The 18,499-nt window shown below is 40.5% G+C and overlaps 1 protein-coding gene across 13 annotated transcripts in view; it reads left to right on the forward strand.

Moving 5' to 3' along the window:
• The window catches only part of DEPDC5 (DEP domain containing 5, GATOR1 subcomplex subunit), a 120,482-nt gene that overhangs the window by 24,935 nt on the left and 77,048 nt on the right, over positions 1-18,499 (forward strand). For 12 of the 13 annotated variants that reach the window (XR_006778444.2, XM_045791430.2, XM_045791431.2 and 9 more), the window contains 7 exons: positions 2,171-2,240; positions 2,562-2,634; positions 13,338-13,441; positions 13,721-13,795; positions 15,154-15,288; positions 16,125-16,186; positions 16,330-16,403. Coding sequence is in view for 12 of the 13 variants with exons in the window: in XM_045791430.2 (XP_045647386.1) it covers positions 2,171-2,240; positions 2,562-2,634; positions 13,338-13,441; positions 13,721-13,795; positions 15,154-15,288; positions 16,125-16,186; positions 16,330-16,403 (593 nt within the window). In the remaining variant the exon portion in view is untranslated. The remainder of the gene's footprint in view (positions 1-2,170; positions 2,241-2,561; positions 2,635-13,337; positions 13,442-13,720; positions 13,796-15,153; positions 15,289-16,124; positions 16,187-16,329; positions 16,404-18,499) is intronic. The other variant, XM_045791432.2, reaches the window with a different exon arrangement.

An 18,499-nucleotide genomic window follows, 5' to 3' on the forward strand; every position in this document is an offset into this window, starting at 1 on the left:
GACCACATAATGACCATTTCATTTATTGGGTCTGTGAAAACCTTCATCTCAAGTCTGGTTCAGTTGTCTCTTAGATGTCCCCTAACCCAAGATTCTATAAGTGGATATATGATTAGATGTAGGGGCAGGACTTGGCATAGGCCCAGTCATTAGTTTACAGGACTTCGTTCTTAGGATTTGTTTATTTTTTAAACTCAAGAAGTTGGTTTTATTATTATCATCATTATTTTTTGAAGATTTTATTTATTTATTTGACAGAGAGAGAGAGAGCACGCACAAGCAGAGGGAGTGGGAGAGGGAGAAGCAGGCTCCCCGCCGAGCAGGAAGCCTGATGTGGGGCTCAATCCCAGGACCCTGGGATCATGACCTGAGCTGAAGGCAGATGCTTAACGGACTAGGCCACCCAGGCGCCCAAGAACTTGGTTTTATTTTTTTATTTTATTTTATTTTATTTTATTTTTTTAGAAGATTTTATTTATTCATTTGAGAGAGAGAAAATCACAAGCAGGGAAAGAGACAGAGGGAGAAGCAGGCTCCCTGCTGAGCCAGGAGTCCGACGTGGGGCTCGATCCCAGGACCCAGAGATCATGACATGCGCTAAAGGCAGACACTTAACCGACGGAGCCATCTAGGCACCCAAGAACTTAGTTTTAAAGCAGGAGCTTGAAAATGAATTAAAATAACTTTCTGTAACCACTCTGTATTGATTTAATGATGTTTGGTGAAGGTTGTTTATTCTTTATTCCTCCTGTCTAATAACTTAAAGTTAGCACTGTGGACAGCAGGATTGAGCATGGGAGTTCATGAATTCATTTCAGAGCCCAAAATATAGTGGTGGTGGGAGTAGTAATAGTAGTCCTAGTTAACATTTATTGAGTGTTTTTGACATACCAGATATCTCGTTAAGTGTTTTGTCCATATTATCTCACTAACTCTTGCCCCTATTATACAAATAGGGAAAGTACAGCTCAAAGAGGTTGGGTAACTTGCCCATGATCAACAGCATGTAAAAGCAGAATGAGGATTCTAACCCAGTGCCTTCCATTCACCCAGACCTAGCCTGAGATCATAACCTCTGCGCTGTCCTGTCTGTATTATTATAATCCCAGGCCATGTCACCTGTCATATGTTATCCCCGTCATCACATGAGTTAAGAGGCTCATATGCCCACACCAACCCATTTGAAGGCATTTTTTTCTGTATATCACTTATACCAAAATCAGATAAATCCGGAGTGGAGTTTGGAGCATTGGGTATCCAATAAGTTCGTTGGTGGCTAATGGAGATCTGCTCTTTCCTAGCACTCTGCTCTTGGTGCTGTGGCTTGTATTTAGGAATTTCTGTTCACTTGAGATATATCCATGGGGGGAACATAAAGTGGCGTGTAATGTACATCATGTTGTATATATACCCTATATATATAGGGTGAATGCTGAATTGTGTGGTCAGTGAGTATGGTGGATTAGAGATGGGTCACTGTGAGCTTTCATCTTCGAAGATCTGAAAGGAACTGAAACAGCCTGCTGGCTCACTGGTGCAAGCCAAATTTCATGCCATCTGTAAACACCTTATTTCCGGAACGTTGATCTCCAGACTCCGTGGAAAGGTTTATTCTCACTAGTCCCCATCCCAATCCAAAGGTACTTCATTGCCTTGCCTTCGACTCCTGCATCTTGAGTAGCTCCCAAGCCTCATTTTTATGACAGTGGTAGGATGTAGGGATGTGTTTGATTCTCACATCTACCACCATGGGTTTTCTTATTGTTTCCCAAACTACTGTTCTGAAGAAATTTTAAAAACACCATGAAGCAGGTACAAATACCACGATCCTTTGACACTGGGCTAATCTAGTTCATGCCAGATCGAGAACTAGGAGATAGTGACCCATACTTATTGATGATTTGCTGTCTTTAAAGCACTTTTTGCATTCCTGGAACTACGGGTGACTTGCCCAAGGTCACGTAGTGGTAAATATCAGAGCCAGGACTCAATCCAGATGTCACTACAACAGTGCTGTGTTCACTGCATTATGCAACCTGTAGTTATGTGACATCATCCAATACAGCGTGCTGCCACTGATCCTCCTAAAATTGAGAATGTTATGTTAATGCAGGGTCCTTCATCGTCAAGTGAATGAAATAAACGTTCCTTTTTCTTTACTCATTCCTAGGAGAAGAACTGTAGTCATGAAGTGACAGTGGTCCTATTTTCTAGAACTTTCTATGATGCAAAATCTCTTGGTGAGTAAGTCTTTCTCCTGTAGTTCTTTTTTTGTTAAGTTTGCCACCCATTCCTTACACCTCTTTCCCTTTGCAATGCTCATCTTTCCTACTTTTTCTGTTATGAGCCCAGGGTAAAATGGAAAATCGCACAGTCCATTAGTAGATGCGAGAGGTCTGCGGGCTGTGATTCATCTTAAAGCCAACTTCATATATGTTTATTCATTCGTTTATTTATTCGTTCATTTATTTTGGTGATGCAAATTTTCAACCCAGAAGAGGGAGCAGAGAAACTGAATGTCTCTTCTCACTCTGATCTGCTGTGTTGTTTCTTTCTTCCAGATGAATTTCCTGAAATAAACCGAGCCTCAATTCGACAGGATCACAATGGACGGTACTATGAAGACTTTTATAAGTATGTTTGAGTGCTTTGCCATGCCTTTTTTTTTTTTTTAAGATTTTATTTATTTACTTGAGATAGAGCACGAGCAGGGGGTAGAGGGAGAGGGAGAAGCAGGTTTCCTACTGAGCAGGGAGCCCGGTGCAGGCCTTGATCCCAGGACCCCAGGATCATGACCTGAGCCGAAGGCAGATGCTTAACCGACTGAGCCACCCAGGCACCCTCTATCCCTTTTTTGTTTGTTTGTTTTTCTGGTTGTTTCTTTCCTAACTTAAAAAAAGTTAACCTTTTCATTTTGGAATAATTCTGGGTTTAGAGAGAAGTTGCAAAGATAGCCCAGAGAGAGTGTTCCCATATACCCTTTACCCAGTTTCCCCTGTAAACACTTCATAACCAAGGTACATTTGTTAAAACTGTGAGATTAGCCCTGGCATGTTGCTGTTAACTAAATTTCAGATGGTTTTCAGATTTCATCAGTTTTTCCACTTTCTGTTCCAGGACCCAATCCAGGATACCACATTGCATTTAGACTTTCCAAACTTTGTACTGTGAAAAATTTCAAACTCCCAGAAAAGAAGAATAGATAGTATAATGAATTCACATACCCAGCACTTAGATTTAACAGTTATTATTATGCCATATTTGCTTCATGTGTGTGTTTGTTTCTTTGCTTTGCTTCTTTTTTTTTTTTTTGGCTAGATTTAGAGTAAATTATAGGTATTGTGACATTTTTGTTCTATATATCTAAAAAAATAAGGGCATTTTCACATATAACCACAATATCATGGTCACATTGAACAAAGTTAATTCTATAATATCCAATATCTAGTATATATTCAGATTTCATTAATTGTCTCTGAAATAACTTATGTTTGATTTGCTTGTTAAGTCTAAATCTAAAGCAGTTTCTTTAGATTTCCCTTCCTTTTTGTCTCCAAATATTTGATGTGTTGAAGAATCTTGAGTTGTACTGGGCTTCCCCAACTTCCATGTGCATATGAACCACGACCCCCGGGGATCATGCTGATAACAGTACGTTCAGGAGTCCTGGGGTGGGCCTGAGATTCTGCTTGTCTAGCTAGCTCCTTTGCTTGCACAGGTTGGTCTTTGTATCCCTTTTTGAGTAGGGAGGCTATGGAAGACCCCTTCTGGACTTATTCCAACCTTATGGTGGTGTTTGTTTATTTTCTGTAAACCAGAGGCTCCAGCTGGGATAATTTTGCTGCCCCCTCTACTTACCTAGGACATTTGGCACTGTCTAGAGATTTTTTTTTTTTTTTAATTATCAAAATGGTGTGGGGGAGGTAGGAGGGGGAGGTTATATAACTGCTATCCCCTGCGCAGAGGCCAGGGGTGCTGCCAGGCGTCCTCCAGTGTGCATAGGACAGCCCGCACCAGAGAGTTACTTAGCCCAAGATACCAGTTGTGCTGAGGTTGAGAAGCCCTCTCTAAAGACTTGATTGGATTTAGGTTGGACCTTTTTAGTAACTTATCTCATTGCTGATGCCCTGTACTTCTCTCTTTCTCTCTCTCTCTTTTTCTAAAGATTTTATTTAGGGGCACCTGGGTGGCTCAGTCGTTGGGTGTCTGCCTTCGGCTCACAGCGTGATCCCAGAGTCCTGGGATCGGGCCCCGCGTCAGGCTCCTCCACTGGGAGCCTGCTTCTTCCTCTCCCACTCCCCCTGCCTGTGTTCTCTCTCTCGCTGGCTGTCTCTCTCTCTGTCAAATAAATAAATAAAATCTTAAAAAAAAAGAAAGATTTTATTTATTTATTTGACAGAGAGGGTGAGAGAAGGAACACAAGCTGGGGGAGTGGGAGCAGGAGAAGCAGGCTTCCCGCTGAGCAAGGAGCCCAATGTGGGGCTCCATCCCAGGACCCTGGGATCATGACCTGAGCCAAAGGCAGACGCTTAACGACTGAGGCCCCCCCCCCCCCCCCCCGGGCGCCCTTGCCCTGTACTTATCATTGCCTCACTGCAGGATGCAGATCAGTCCAGATTTCCTGACAGTGTCACTGAATAAGGGGACGCTTTGTGAGATGATGGAAGCATAGCAGATAGGGTCAGATGGGGTTGCTCAATGGCCTGGAGCTGAAGGCCCTTGATCTTTTAAATTCTCAGATCCTTGGAGAAGATTATCACATGACTATTGGCACTTCAGGTCGAATAGATCTCAAGGCTTTAGAAAGCCTTTTGCTTTGTAGGTTTTAAATGGATTGTTTTATTCTTACCTGAGGTATCAAGATTTTTTTTTTAAGGATTTTATTTATTTATCTGACACAGAGAGAGAGAGCACAAGCAGAGGGAGCAGCAGTCAGAGGGAGAGGGAGAAGCAGGCCCCCCGCCAAGCAGAGAGCCCAACGCCGGGCTGATCCCAGGACCCTGGTTTCATGACCCGAGCCAAAGGCAGATGCTCAACCGACTGAGCCACCCAGGTGCCCCCAAGATTTTGTGTTTAAATAAAAAGCAACTCCTTTGATGCGAAGCACATTTCCTCACCTTACTACACTTGTTAAAGCCCTTAGAGACTGCTTTTCTCAAGCACATTACTCTGTTATTGGTTCAGTCTTTCTGCCTCAGACTATTTCCTTCTGGAACTGAGAGGAGGAACCCTTTGCTAGTTTCCCTTACTACCTCAGACTGGGAAATCAATGTCTCTCTGTTTTGCAGAAACAGTTTACTATGTAGGTTTAGTTGTTGTCTCAGATGACCAGTCTTCTCCCCATCACCAACCTAGAGCCTTAAACATATCTCTTTCTAGCTAGTTCTTTCCTAAGTCCCAAGCCAGCACCAAATGCCAATTTGTAGAGGATTTTTCCCTTCTTCTCAACTTTGTCATAGTATTCCTTAAGAAAAAATCTTTTTTTCTTTTATAATTATATATATATATATAAATTGTGATTGTGGATAAGCCCCAAAGAGTGATAGAAGTTATGGAAACTTTCTACGCAGCTTTTTTGGCAACGTTTTCAAATTTTTATTTCAAAAAATTTTTAATTATGAGAAAGTTGAAGGGGGAATATAACGAATATCTGTATACTTTTCACCAAATTTACTAATTATTAACATTTAATAGACACATGATTATACTTCATTATCTATCTCCTAAGAGCAAGGACATTGTAAAAGAATGTCAGATTTTGCCAGTTGTCCTGACATTCCTTCTTGAGATATTTTTCCTGATCCAGATTTCTTTCTAGAATCATGTATCATTTTTAACTTCGATAATCTTTTGTTTGTTTTTACAATATGTTATTGTGAAAATTTTCGAACACAGAGACAAGTTGGATGAATTGTATAGTGAAAACTCATACACCTACCACCTGGGTTCCGTAATTAACATTTCGCTATACTGTTGACTCTTGAACAACATGGGTTTGAACTGCATGGGTCCACTTAAACGTGGATTTTTTCAATAGATAAAATACAATACTCTAAAGGTATTTTCCTTATGATTTTCTTTCTTTTCTTTTAAGATTTATTTATTTGAGAGAGAGAGAGAGAGTATGCATGCATGCGAGCAAGGAGAAGGGCAGAGGGAGAGAGAGGGGGAGAATCTCAAGCAGACTCCCTTCTTAGCACAAAGCCGGACTCAGGGCTCTATCCCACAACCCTGAGATCATGACCTGACCTGAAATCAAGAGTCAGATGCTCAACTGACTGAGCTACCCAGGTGCCACTCCTTATGATTTTCTTAATAATACTTTCTTTTGTCCAGCTTATTTTATTATAAGAGTATAGCATAAAATACCTATAACATACAAAGTACGTTAATGGACTGTTTATGTTATCGGTAAGTCTCCTGGTCAACAGTGGGCTGTTAGTAGTTAAGTTTTTGGGGAGTTAATACATATGCAGATTTTCAGTTGCACAGGGCAGGGGCGTCAATGCCTCTAACCCCCATGTTGTTCAAGGGTCAATTGTATTTCCTTTATCACTTACCAGATTACCTTTTTATATCATTTAAGAAATAATGCATCTTCATGGTAGAAATTTTTTTTTAAATTTTTTTATTATGTTAGTCACCATACAGTACATCATTAGTTTTTGATGTAGTGTTCCATGATTCATTGTTTGCATATAACACCCAGTGCTCCATGCAATACGTGCCCTCCTTAATACCCATCACTGTCCTAGTCCAGTCCCCTAACCCCCTCCCCTCTGAAACCCTCAGTTTGTTTCCCAGAGTCCATAGTCTCTTGTGGTTCATTCCCCCTTCTGTTTACCCCCCCTTCATTCTTCCCTTCCCTTCCTTCTCCTACCAATCTCCCTGCTATTCCTTATGTTCCATAAATGAGTAAAAACATGATAATTGTCTTTCTCTGCTTGACTTATTTCACTTAGCATAATCTCCTCCAGTCCCATCCATGTTGCTGCAAATGTTGGGTAATCGTTCTTTCTGATAGCTGAGTAATATTCCATTGTATATATGGGTCACATCTTCTTTATCCATTCGTCTGTTGAAGGGCATCTCGGCTCCTTCCACAGTTTAGCTATTGTGGACAATGCTGCTATGAACATTGGGGTACATATGGCCCTTCTCTTCACTACGTCTGTATCTTTGGGATAAATACCCAGTAGTGCAATTGCTGGAACATAGGGTAGCTCTATTTTTAACTTTTTGAGGGACCTTCACACTGTTTTCCAAAGTGGCTGTACCAACTTGCATTCCCACATGATAGAAATTTTGAAAACTTTATAGAAGAGCGTAAGATAGAAAATAAGAGTGGCTCCACTCTCCTATTGAGATGGTAATAAGATGATAATAGTTATCATTTGTATTCTGGACTTACTATGTATGGGACACTCACTGTTCTAAGCACTTAAGTATATTGATTTCATTTAAATATCATAGCATTCCTTGTGATGGTTACTGTTATCCCATTTTACAGATATAGAAACTTGGACACAGAGTTTAAGTAACTTATCCAAAGTCCATGGAGGATTAAGTGATGGAGTATGCGCTTGACTCAAATAGTCTGGTTCAGAGTCTGTGCTTTTGACCACTGTATTCTTCAACCCCATACTGATCATACTTTAAATTATTTGTTGATCTTCTTGTGGGTCCTGTATCCCTGTGGCAGTTTCATGAACGTAATGGGCCATTTCTTCCCCCAACATCACCATTTATCGCTTCATGCTGTTAAATTCTTCGTACCACTTCAGTGGATTCCTGGAACCTTTTTATTTTATTTTTTTTAAGATTTTATTTTTAAGTAAAATCTCTACATGCAACATGGGGCTTGAACTTACGACCCTGACATCAAGAGTTGCATGCTTTTCGGATTGAGCTGGCAGGCACCCCTGATTCCTAGAACCTGAGAACCTCTTTTGGCTTAAGAATGTATGAAGTTATTTCTACATAATGAATACGAATGAGTATGAATTCATTTGTGTATAATTATGGACATATTAAAACAGATTGTAGAAAGCATGAATGAGTTACAAATGTAGATTTACATATGTATAGGACTATATCGTTAATATATTAAAAATTTTCTCACATCATTAAAAAGTTAACCCCAACATTTTTTAGATCAAAAGAAGCTTTGGTTGTGTTTTGTTACTATAAAAACAATACAGGTTTATTTTAGGAAAATCATTTAGTTGAGTACAGGGTAATAAAATACAAAATACCCTCAATTCCACTTCCCAGATGCAGTCATCATCACTCGGGTGCATCAAACCCTATTCTCTGTTTATAGAGAAAAAAGTAGTTTTCACAGAGATTTGGTCACAGACTCCCATGCTTTTTTTACATGATGTTTTAAACCAGTATTTTCCATTTACTATATCACAAATGCTGTTCCATATCAAATACTCTGTTTACACAGCATCATTTTTATTGCTATGTAGACATTTCATTTGATTGCTAACTATTATTGAACACTGAAGTGATTTTCAACTTTTCACTATTGTCAAAGTTCTGCCAGTGAATGGTCTTACAGTCTTTAAGCATAACCTTAGTTATAACCTTAGCATAACCATATAACTTTAGTTATAACCTTATAACTTAGCATAAACTTAGGATGAGTTCCTAGAAATAGAGTTATTGGGTCAAAGATATTCTAGATCTGTTAAGGCTTTTCATCTGTATAGCCAAATTGCCCTGCAAAACCATTGAAGTAAAAAAATCCTGTTTTCCCAGTAGTCATGTTATTACTCTGTCCTTGCCAACACTGAATACTACTTTCTTTTTTTGACTCATTTCCAGTTAGAATAGAAAAAAAGTTAGCTCACTGAGTCATAATAGTCATTTCTTTCATTATCAAGAGTAAATGTTTTCTCATGCTTATTGGCCTTTGCATTTCTCTTTTGTGAATTGTATATTCATCTTCTTAGCTAATTTTTTCATCTTTTTTTGTTTTTTGTTTTATCCCGAGTGACTTTGCAATCTAAAGGGAAGTACTTTTAATACTATGGTATGTTTCTGTAGATCTTTTTCTGTTTGACCCATTTTATTTTATTTTTTTAAGATTTATTTATTTATTTTTTAAGTAATCTCTACACCCAATGTGGGACTTAAACCTACAGCCCTGAGATCAAGAGTTGTATGCTCCACCAACTGAGCCAGCCAGGAGCCCCTGTTTAGCCCATTTTAAAATTGGATGATCTTTTTTTTTTTTTTTTTGGCTTGCTTTGTTTTTAATAAAATCAAATATACTTGGGTGAGAATAGCATTGTGAACTTTCATTACTCATATTAAACAGTTATCAAAGAGGATAGCATTTTTGATAGCTATATATCTGTTGTAGTCTGAAATTTTATCATAATTTAATTAATTCCTTATTGTTAGATAGTTAATTTTTTTCTCATTTTTAAAAAAGATTTATTTCAAGGAGAGAGAGAGAGAGAACAAGCAGGAGGGGTAGAGGGAGAGCGAATCTCAAGCAGACTCCATGCTGAGTGCAGGGTCTAATGTGGGGCTTGATCTCACGACCCTGAGATCATCATGACCTGAGCCGAAACCAAGAGTTGGACGCCTAATCAACTGTGCCACCCAGGCACCCCAGTCTTTTTCTAATTTTTAAATTGATCTATGGCCACCATGATAGCAGATATATAGTTATGCATTCCTGAATGTTTCTTGCATTTTTTTTAAATTAAGACTTTAATTTTTTTAGAGCAGTTTTGGGTTCCTAGCAAAATTGAGAGAAGGTACAGGGATTTCCCATACACCCTCTCTACCCACACCTATATAATGCCCTTCTCATCATTATCAACATCCTTTACCAGAGTGATGCCTTTGTTACAGTTAATGAGCCTACACAGATATACCATAATCACCGAAAATCCATAGTTTACCTTAGGATTCACTCTTGGTACTGTACGCTCTGTGGGCTTGGACAAATATTTAATAACATGTCTCCATTATTATAGTATCTTACAGAGTATTTTTACTACCCTAAAAATCTTCATGTTCCCCTTATTCATCCCTTCCCCCAAACCCCCAACCCCTGGCAACCACTGATCTTTTTAGAGTCTGTACGGTTTTGCCTTTTCCAGAAAGTCATGTAGTTGGAATCATGCAGTATGTAACCTTTTCAGGTTGGCTTCTTTCACTTAGTAAGAGGCATTTAAGGTTCCTTCATGTCTTGTCATGGCTCAATAGCTCATTTCTTTTTAGCGCTCGATAGTATTCTATTGTCTGCATATACCACAATTTGCCCATTCATCTACTGAAGGACATCTTGGTTGCTTTCAAGTTTTGGCAGTAATAAATAAGGCTTCTATAAACATCCATGTATAGGTTTTGGTGTGGACCTAAGTTTTCAGCTCCTTTGGGCAAATACCAAAGAGTACGATTGCTAGATCATATGATAGGAGTATGTTTAGTATCATAAGAAACTACCAAACTGTCTTTTCCAAAGTGGCTGCATTATTTTGCATGCCCACCAGCAATGAATGAAAGTTTCTATTGCTCCACATCCTCACCAACATTTGGTGTTGTCAGTGGTCTGGATTTTGGCCACTCTAATGAGTGTATAGTGGTCCCTTATTGTTGTTTTAATTTGCATTTCCCCATCTGACATGATGTGGAGCATCTTTTCATATACTTATTTGCCATGTGTGTATCTTCTGTGGTGAGGTGTCTGTTTACGTGTTCTGCCCATTTTTAAATTGGGTTGTTCATTTTCTTTTTTTTTTTTCTTTTTTTTTTAAAGATTTTTATTTATTTATTCGACAGAGATAGAGACAGCTAGCGAGAGAGGGAACACAAGCAGGGGGAGTGGGAGAGGAAGAAGCAGACTCATAGCAGAGGAGCCTGATGTGGGGCTCAATCCCATAACGCCGGGATCACGCCCTGAGCCGAAGGCAGACGCTTAACCGCTGTGCCACCCAGGCGCCCCTAAATTGGGTTGTTCATTTTCTTATTGTTGAGTTTTAAGAGTTCTTTGTATATTTTGGACGACAGTTCTTTATCAAATGTGTCTTTTGGATTGTCTTCTCGTTCTCTTAACATTGTCTTTTCCAGAGCAGAAGTTTTAAAGTTTTAATAAGGTCTAGCTTATCAGTTTTTTTCTTTCATGGATTGTGGCTTTGGTGTTGAATCTAAAAAGTCATCATCCTACCCAGAGTTATCTAGGTTTTGTGCTGTGTTATCTTTTAGGAGTTTCATAGTTTTACATTTTATATTTAGGTCTATGATCTATTTGGAGTTAGTTCAATTTTTTCTGCCAAAACCCAGGATCGAACCATATTTTTGAGTTAATTTTTATGAAGAGTGCAAAGTCTGTCTAGCTGCTGCTGCTGCTGTTGCTGCTTCTGTTTCTTCTGTTTCTTCTTCTTCTTCTTCTTCTTCTTCTTCTTCTTCTTCTCTTTTTTTTTTGCATGTGGGTGTCCAGTTGTTCCAGCACCATTTGTTGAAAAGAATATCTTTTTTACGTTGTGTTATCTTTGCTTCTTTGTCAAAGATCTGTTGATGTATTTTGGGGATTCTACTTCTGGGTCATTTATTCTCTTCCATTAATCTGTTTCTCTACTCTTTTACCAATGCCACACTGTTTTGATTCCTGTAGCTTCTTGAAGTTGGTTGGTGTTAGTCCTCCAACTTTGTTCTTCTCCTTCAACGTTGGGTTGACTATTCTGGGTCCTGTGTGTTTCTTTTCTTTCCTTTTTTTATTTTCTTTTCTTTTTAAGATTTATTTATTTATTTATTTTAGAGAGAGGAAGAGAACGGGGGGAGGGTTGGGATAAGGGCAGAGGAAGAGGGAGAGAGAGTCTTAAGCAGACTCAGCGCTGAGTGCAGAGCCCAACTTGAGATCACGATCTGAGCTAAAACCAAGAGTCAGACACTTAACTGACTGTGCCACCCAGGCGCCCCCTGTGTCTGTCTGTCTTTTTTCTTTCTTTCTTTTTCTTTCTTTCTTTCTTTCTTTTTCTTTCTTTCTTTCTTTTCTTTTCTTTTCTTTTCTTTTCTTTTCTTTTCTTTCTTTCCTTCCTTCCTTCTTTCTTTCTTTCCTTCCTTCCTTCCTTCCTTCCTTCCTTCCTTCCTTCCGTCTTTCTTTTTAAAAAAAAGATTTTATTTATTTATTTGAGAGAGAGAGAGCGAGCGATCTCAAGAGAGCATGTGCAGAGGCAGGGGAGAGGGAGAAGCAGGCTCCCTGCTGAGCAGGGAACCTGATGCAGGGCTTGATCCCAGGACCCGAGATCATGACCTGAGCTGAAGGCAGATGCTTAACCAACTTAGCTACCCAGGCGCCCCCCACTGTGTGTTTCTTTAGGATAAGTTCCTAACATTAAAATTACTAGATTAATGCAAATGTATATTTTTTCATTTAAATTTAAGTTTTATTTTTTGTAATACATTCACATGGTTCAAAAATTCTAAGGTTCACAGGTCTACAGTAAACAGATTCCCACCCATCCTCCCTCCCTCTCTCTCTCTTTCCTTCTTTCTTTTTCAAGATTTTATATTTAAGGGGTGCCTGGGTGGCTCAGTCAGTTAAGCATCTGCCTTTGGCTTAGGTCATGATCTCAGGGTCCTGGGATCGAGCCCCACGTCGGGCTCCCTGCTCAGCGGGGAGCCTGCTTCTCCCTCTCCCCTGCCCCTGCTCATGCTCTCTCACTACCTCTCTCTCAAATAAATGAATAAAATCTTAAAAAAAAAAAGATTTTATTTTTAAGTAGTCTCTGCACTCAAAGTAGGGTTCCAACTTACAACCCTGAGCCAGCCAGGTGCCCCATTTTTATTTTTATTTTTATTCGTTTTTAAAGATTTTCTTTTTAAGTAATCTCTACACCCAACATGGGGCTCAAACTCAACCCTAGATCAAGAGTCTCATGCTCCACTGAGTGAGCCATCGAGCCCCCCCTCCCCCCAACTCATCCCTTTCTGCTAATCTAGTTTCCTGACCTAGGCATGTTTATTGGATATATATGTAAAACATATATATAGATGTTTTCTTTTAGGCCTTTTATATACCCCCTAATTGTAATTCGTTATGTGAAAATTTCATATTCCTACTCAATGCTAGGCATTAATATAATCTCAAGGCAATTTTTAAATATTTTCTTTTTGTTTTCAATCTTACATGTGACTATTGATGTGATTACATTTCTTTGTTAATGTTTGTTGTGTGCGTTTGACCTTAATACTTATTATTATATGGTAAAAAATCCTAACCTTGGGAATCCCATCTTCTTTCCTTCGAAACCCTGTGAGGGACCTGATGTATGCAATAGCTGTTTAGTGTTTTATGACAATATCCCTTTCAGAGTGGTGGTGCAGAATGAAAGAAGAGAAGAGTGGACGTCACTCCTCGTGACCATTAAAAAACTCTTCATCCAGTATCCAGTGTTGGTGCGACTGGAACAGGCAGGTACTGCATTCACATGATAGGTGTGGCAGGGAAAGGAGGTATAAGATGGAGGCTGGGCAATGAAGAGGTTCATGTTTGCTTCCCTCCCAGTGCTGGGTATAGTTTCTATTTCTGGTCAGGTTTCTATTTCCAGTTGGGTCCAGTTGTTCATTAGGTATGCAGTAAGTTCAGTAATGTCCTACTACAGATTGGGGGGCCCTATGGAGCCGCTTTTCACTTGTTCTTTTAGAGTTCATCTTTCATGGGATACTTTTCCTTGTCTTGTGTGTTTTGCTTCAGAGGGTTTTCCTCAAGGAGATAATTCTACCTCAGCACAAGGAAACTATCTAGAGGCCATCAATCTGTCATTCAACGGTGAGTAAGGACCTAGCCATGGTGAGCTGGCATCTTGTTTACCACATGGCTATGAACTTCTCTTTACTAATGTCCAAAGACCCAGACCCAGTTGATAATCTCCGCACCCACCTACCCCAAAGATTAACTGAAAGCAGTAACTTCTGATTGGATGGTTTTAATGGCGAACATTTAGCTCTTGGGTCTTCTGTTGGGAATTAACTTGCTATTCTTATCTGCTTCTCATGGTAACCTGAGAGTAAAGAGCTAGAAGGAATATTCCTTGGGCTGTTTTACTAAAACTGTGTTCTTACTATTTTGTACCCCATCCCTCAATTGCTTCTAGGTAATTAAAAAAAAATTTTTTTTAATTACAAAAGGAACTCATGTTTCTAGAATTCAAATAATCAGAGGTATATCAAGTAAAAATGAAGATCTTCACCCTCCCTCTGCTGTCAGTTTCCTTCCAAGAGGGAACCTTGTTAACAGTGTGGTGTGATTTCTTCTGAAGCTTTGTCCCTGCATTTATGTGTTAGCTGATACACTTTGTTTGCAAGTAACAGAAACCTATGAATTGGTTTACACAAAAAAGGAAATTTACTCTCAAGATATAGGGACCTGGTGGGGTCACCAGGAAAGGCTTGAACATCACACAGAAGAAGGTGGGGACCAAGGTGGCTCTAGGAACTGCAAGAGCAGGTATTCCTAGAGCAGTGTTCAGCTCCCAGCTCTGCTGTCAGCTTTCTCCTCTCTGGTCAGAATTCCACGTTCCCAGCAGAGTCTGGCCCGGCTCTGATTACGTATCCATTGGCACTGGCCAGTGGTGGAAGTGATGATGTGTGGTCACTTCACTGTGCGTATAACCTGCCCATGTGTCTACACCCAGGCGCTGGGGATTCTAAAGTGCAGGGTCTTGTATTAGTGACTCTTTTGGTCATATTGGAATATCTTTGGTTTTCTAAAGTCAGGATTGTATAGGACAGAAATAAAAATTAACTTGCCAGATTTACAAAGTCCATTCTTTTAACTATTGTCTTAAATTAATATTTGATTTTTGTAAATTTCAATACAGACTCATTTATGGATTGTTTAAATTAACGCCATGAAACTTCAGCATTTAATGCCGCACAAGGCAAATATTAGGCATCCGTGAGGGGGCGTTAGCAAAGACAACAGCGACATAGTCTTGTGTGCAAGCATTTCTTAATGTAGATGGGGAGAGGCGGATGTGCACATGACTAACGAATTCAGGTCAGAATGTGGCTGTTGCTGCAATCGAAACATGGATAAGCTACTCTGAGGGCATAGAGAGGCTTGCCAGTGGTCGGTTTCTGAAAAGCTGTAACATTTTCATTCGAAAACTTGTGCTTTTTTTCAAGTGTTTGACAAGCACTACATCAACCGCAACTTTGACCGTACTGGACAGATGTCCGTGGTGATCACGCCTGGCGTGGGTGTGTTTGAAGTGGACCGTCTACTCATGATCTTGACCAAGCAGCGGATGATAGATAACGGTAATGCTCCCTGGTTTGTGCTGTCTCCGAGAGTTTATAGCCTGACTTACCCTTAGAACTCTGAGCTTTCCCTGACTCTGTGCATCAGAGATCCTGGGGATGTGAGTAACGTTAGGGGACAAAAAAAGGTTCCATGGTCAAAGTGGTTTGGGAAATGCTGGGTCATACACAGTTTAGGCAGATTCCCTAATTGCAGGTTTTAATATGTTAGTGTATCTTGTCTATCTCTAATGGCACTGTTTCGCAAACATACATGACACTGGAGAACTCTTTTTGGGGGGATTGTTTCAAGGAACCAATGTGCCATCAGCCTGTCTTGGGGAAGACCATCAGATCATCTGATCCAGTCCTCCCTCCATGATGTGCCATGCCTCCTCAACTTGTACCCCTGGCCTCTTTAAATTTGTGCTTCAACAACAAGATGGAGGTGGAATGTAAATCCTGATTGCCAATGAAGAAGCTCCGTTAAATGACATGGATTGTTTTGCTTTTTTACTGAAGTTACGAGGTTCCTTTTCCTATCTGGCCTTGAAACTTTAGTAATGGAGGCCTGGGTTGTCTTTTTGACATATCATGATCTACAAAGCGGTCAAAGGCTAATTGTCAAGCATTCAGTAATTGCAGGCTGTGATGGAACCTGGTAAAGAAGAAAGAGATAAAATGCATCTGTTTACTTCTTTGCTATGTAGGCAAATGAGGTTATAAATCATAGGGTGGGAAGGCAGCTTTGCCTCATACCCTGACCCAGTTAAATAGTATTGTTAATAGATTGGGATATTTTTTTCTCTGCTTCTTCCCACCCCCATTCCAAACTCTTTTTGTCTTCTCTTTTTTAGGAATTGGTGTGGACTTGGTGTGCATGGGGGAGCAACCATTACATGCTGTCCCATTGTTCAAGGTAATTCGATTTCGGATTGCTTCCTAAAGGCCACGTTCTAGTACTAGGGTGATCTTGAGAATACTTCAAAACAGAAAAGTTGGAGCAGTTCCACATCCTCCTTGTTTTCTAGCTGATCAGTGCGCTGGCCTTTTTTCTCCTAGCTGCATAATCGAAGTGCACCCCGTGATTCTCGTCTGGGCGATGACTATAATATTCCTCACTGGATAAACCACAGGTGGGTGTGACCTTGATTCATGGTAGATGATACGGATTGTTTTGTTTTTGTTTTTGTTTTTGTTTTTTAAGATTTTATTTATTTATTTGACAGAGAGAGGGAACACAAGCAAGAGGAGTGGGAGGTGGGAGAGGGAGAAGCGGGCTTCCCGATGAGCAGGGAGCCGATGTGGGGCTCGATCCCAGGACCTTGAGATCATGACCTGAGCCAAAGGCACTCAGGCGCCCCGTTGATACAGGTTTTGAATAACTTCCTTGCCATTTTCTCTTCACATCTCTTAAGTTCTTACGATAAGATCTTTTGTCAAGAAAATGCAGAAACTAAAGTTCCAACATTTGCTTAGAGCTTCTGTACATGCAAAGCAGTGGCAGTAACATAAGAACAGTGAGAGTGAAAAAAATAAAGGCAAATTCGCAGGACTTATTTCTATTATTAGCCCCCGCTCCTACGATTCCCAGCTTCTACAGATCATAGCAGACGAACATTGTGCCTGGCATTCTCTGTAGAAAAATCCCCATGCCTCTTCTTCACATGGGACAGCCTCAGTGTGTCTGGTGATTGAGGCTCAAGGGTGGTGTGTCTCATGCCTCTGTCAGTGCCACTGCCTTACCCCATCCTCATCTTTTTGAATAACTGTAATCATCAGTTTATTTTTTTTTAAAGATTTTATTTATTTGACAGAGACAGCACAGTCCGGGGGAGTGGGAGAGGGAGAAGCAGGCTCCCCACTGAGCAGAGAGTCCAATGCAGGGCCCTGGGATCATGACCTGAGCCGGAGGCAGACGCTCAACCGACTGAGCCCCGCAGGCGCCCCAGATAACTGCAATCGTTAATAGTGTGTCTATTTCTGATCTCTCTCCTCCAGTCCATCTTTAAGACTCGGGTTTCTCAACCTCGACACTACTGACATTTTGGGCCAGATCATCTTTGTTGTTGGGGGGCTGCCCTGTGCACTGTAGGATGTTGAGCAGCATCCCTGACCTCCGCCTACCAGATGCCAACCGCACCCACCCCCAGGGTGACGACCAGCATGTTTGCAAGAACCATGGCTAAGTGAACATTCCTATCAAAATACCTGGAGAGAGTTAAACTGTTTCTTTGAAATTTGCCAGTAGAGCTCATAAGCTCCTGGAAACTAATTGTGAGAACTAGGTATCCTCAAACCTGCCAAAAGTGAAAAGCCTTGGGCTATTACTTCTTTTTAATGTTTTATGATTTTTAAAAATGCCTGCAGTTTTAAAATGCAGTTGAAACCATTGGAAACTGGGGAGGGAAATCATTTAGACTAAAAAACAACAAAATAAAAAAAATCAGATATCTGCTGTATTGCCACATGCCTCCTGGATGGCACAATCCCCCTTCGTTCCTCACTCCCCTCATTGAGAATCAGTTCTTTAGACTAGTGGTTTTCTTTCCTTTCTAATTTTTTCTTAAGCAATAGGCCCTCCCCTCCTATTTTTTAAGTGTAAGTCTTATTTGCAACCAAATACACAGTAGTGAAAAAGTATTAGTGTTTCTGTGTCCTCATGTAGTAGACCCCTCATGTAGTAGGTCTTCATGTCCCACCAAGAAACCCCAGGGGCCTGGGGACCAGCATCTGTCAGTCGCTGCTCTACCTGTTTCCCAAAGTCATTTCATGAGAACTAAATCCTGTCGCTCTTTTTCTCTGATTCCTCACACCAGTTTGATGAAGACTAAGGTATTTGACATCTGAGGCCTCCTCTCCCACCTCTTGGCCTCTTTTATTCTGCGTAGCAGATGCACACTTCTCCCTCTTCTGAGCCTTTCCACCTAGAGGGCCTCTCCACCTGCCCTCTTCCTCACAGATGCCTATTTATCCTCTAATGCCCGGCCCCACCATCTCTCTTCTGTGAGTTCTTCCTGTGCTGTCCTGGAGAGCCAATAGCCACTTTCTCTTTAGTGCTTTCAGAGCATTCTGCCCTTCTCTGGGTTGTCTGTTTTAAGCTGGCACTCCATGAGGGGCAGAAGACTGCTTGGCTGTGCCGCAGGCTAAACAGAACCTTTAATTTTGTCTTCTATTGAGTTGCAAATCTTTGCTGGAGATGAGCTTGAAAATTCATCACAAATGCTGATTT

This window comes from Ursus americanus, chromosome 30 (genome assembly GCF_024610735.1).
Source record: "Ursus americanus isolate L20-20 chromosome 30, mUrsAme1.1.p, whole genome shotgun sequence".
Lineage (NCBI taxonomy): Eukaryota > Metazoa > Chordata > Mammalia > Carnivora > Ursidae > Ursus > Ursus americanus.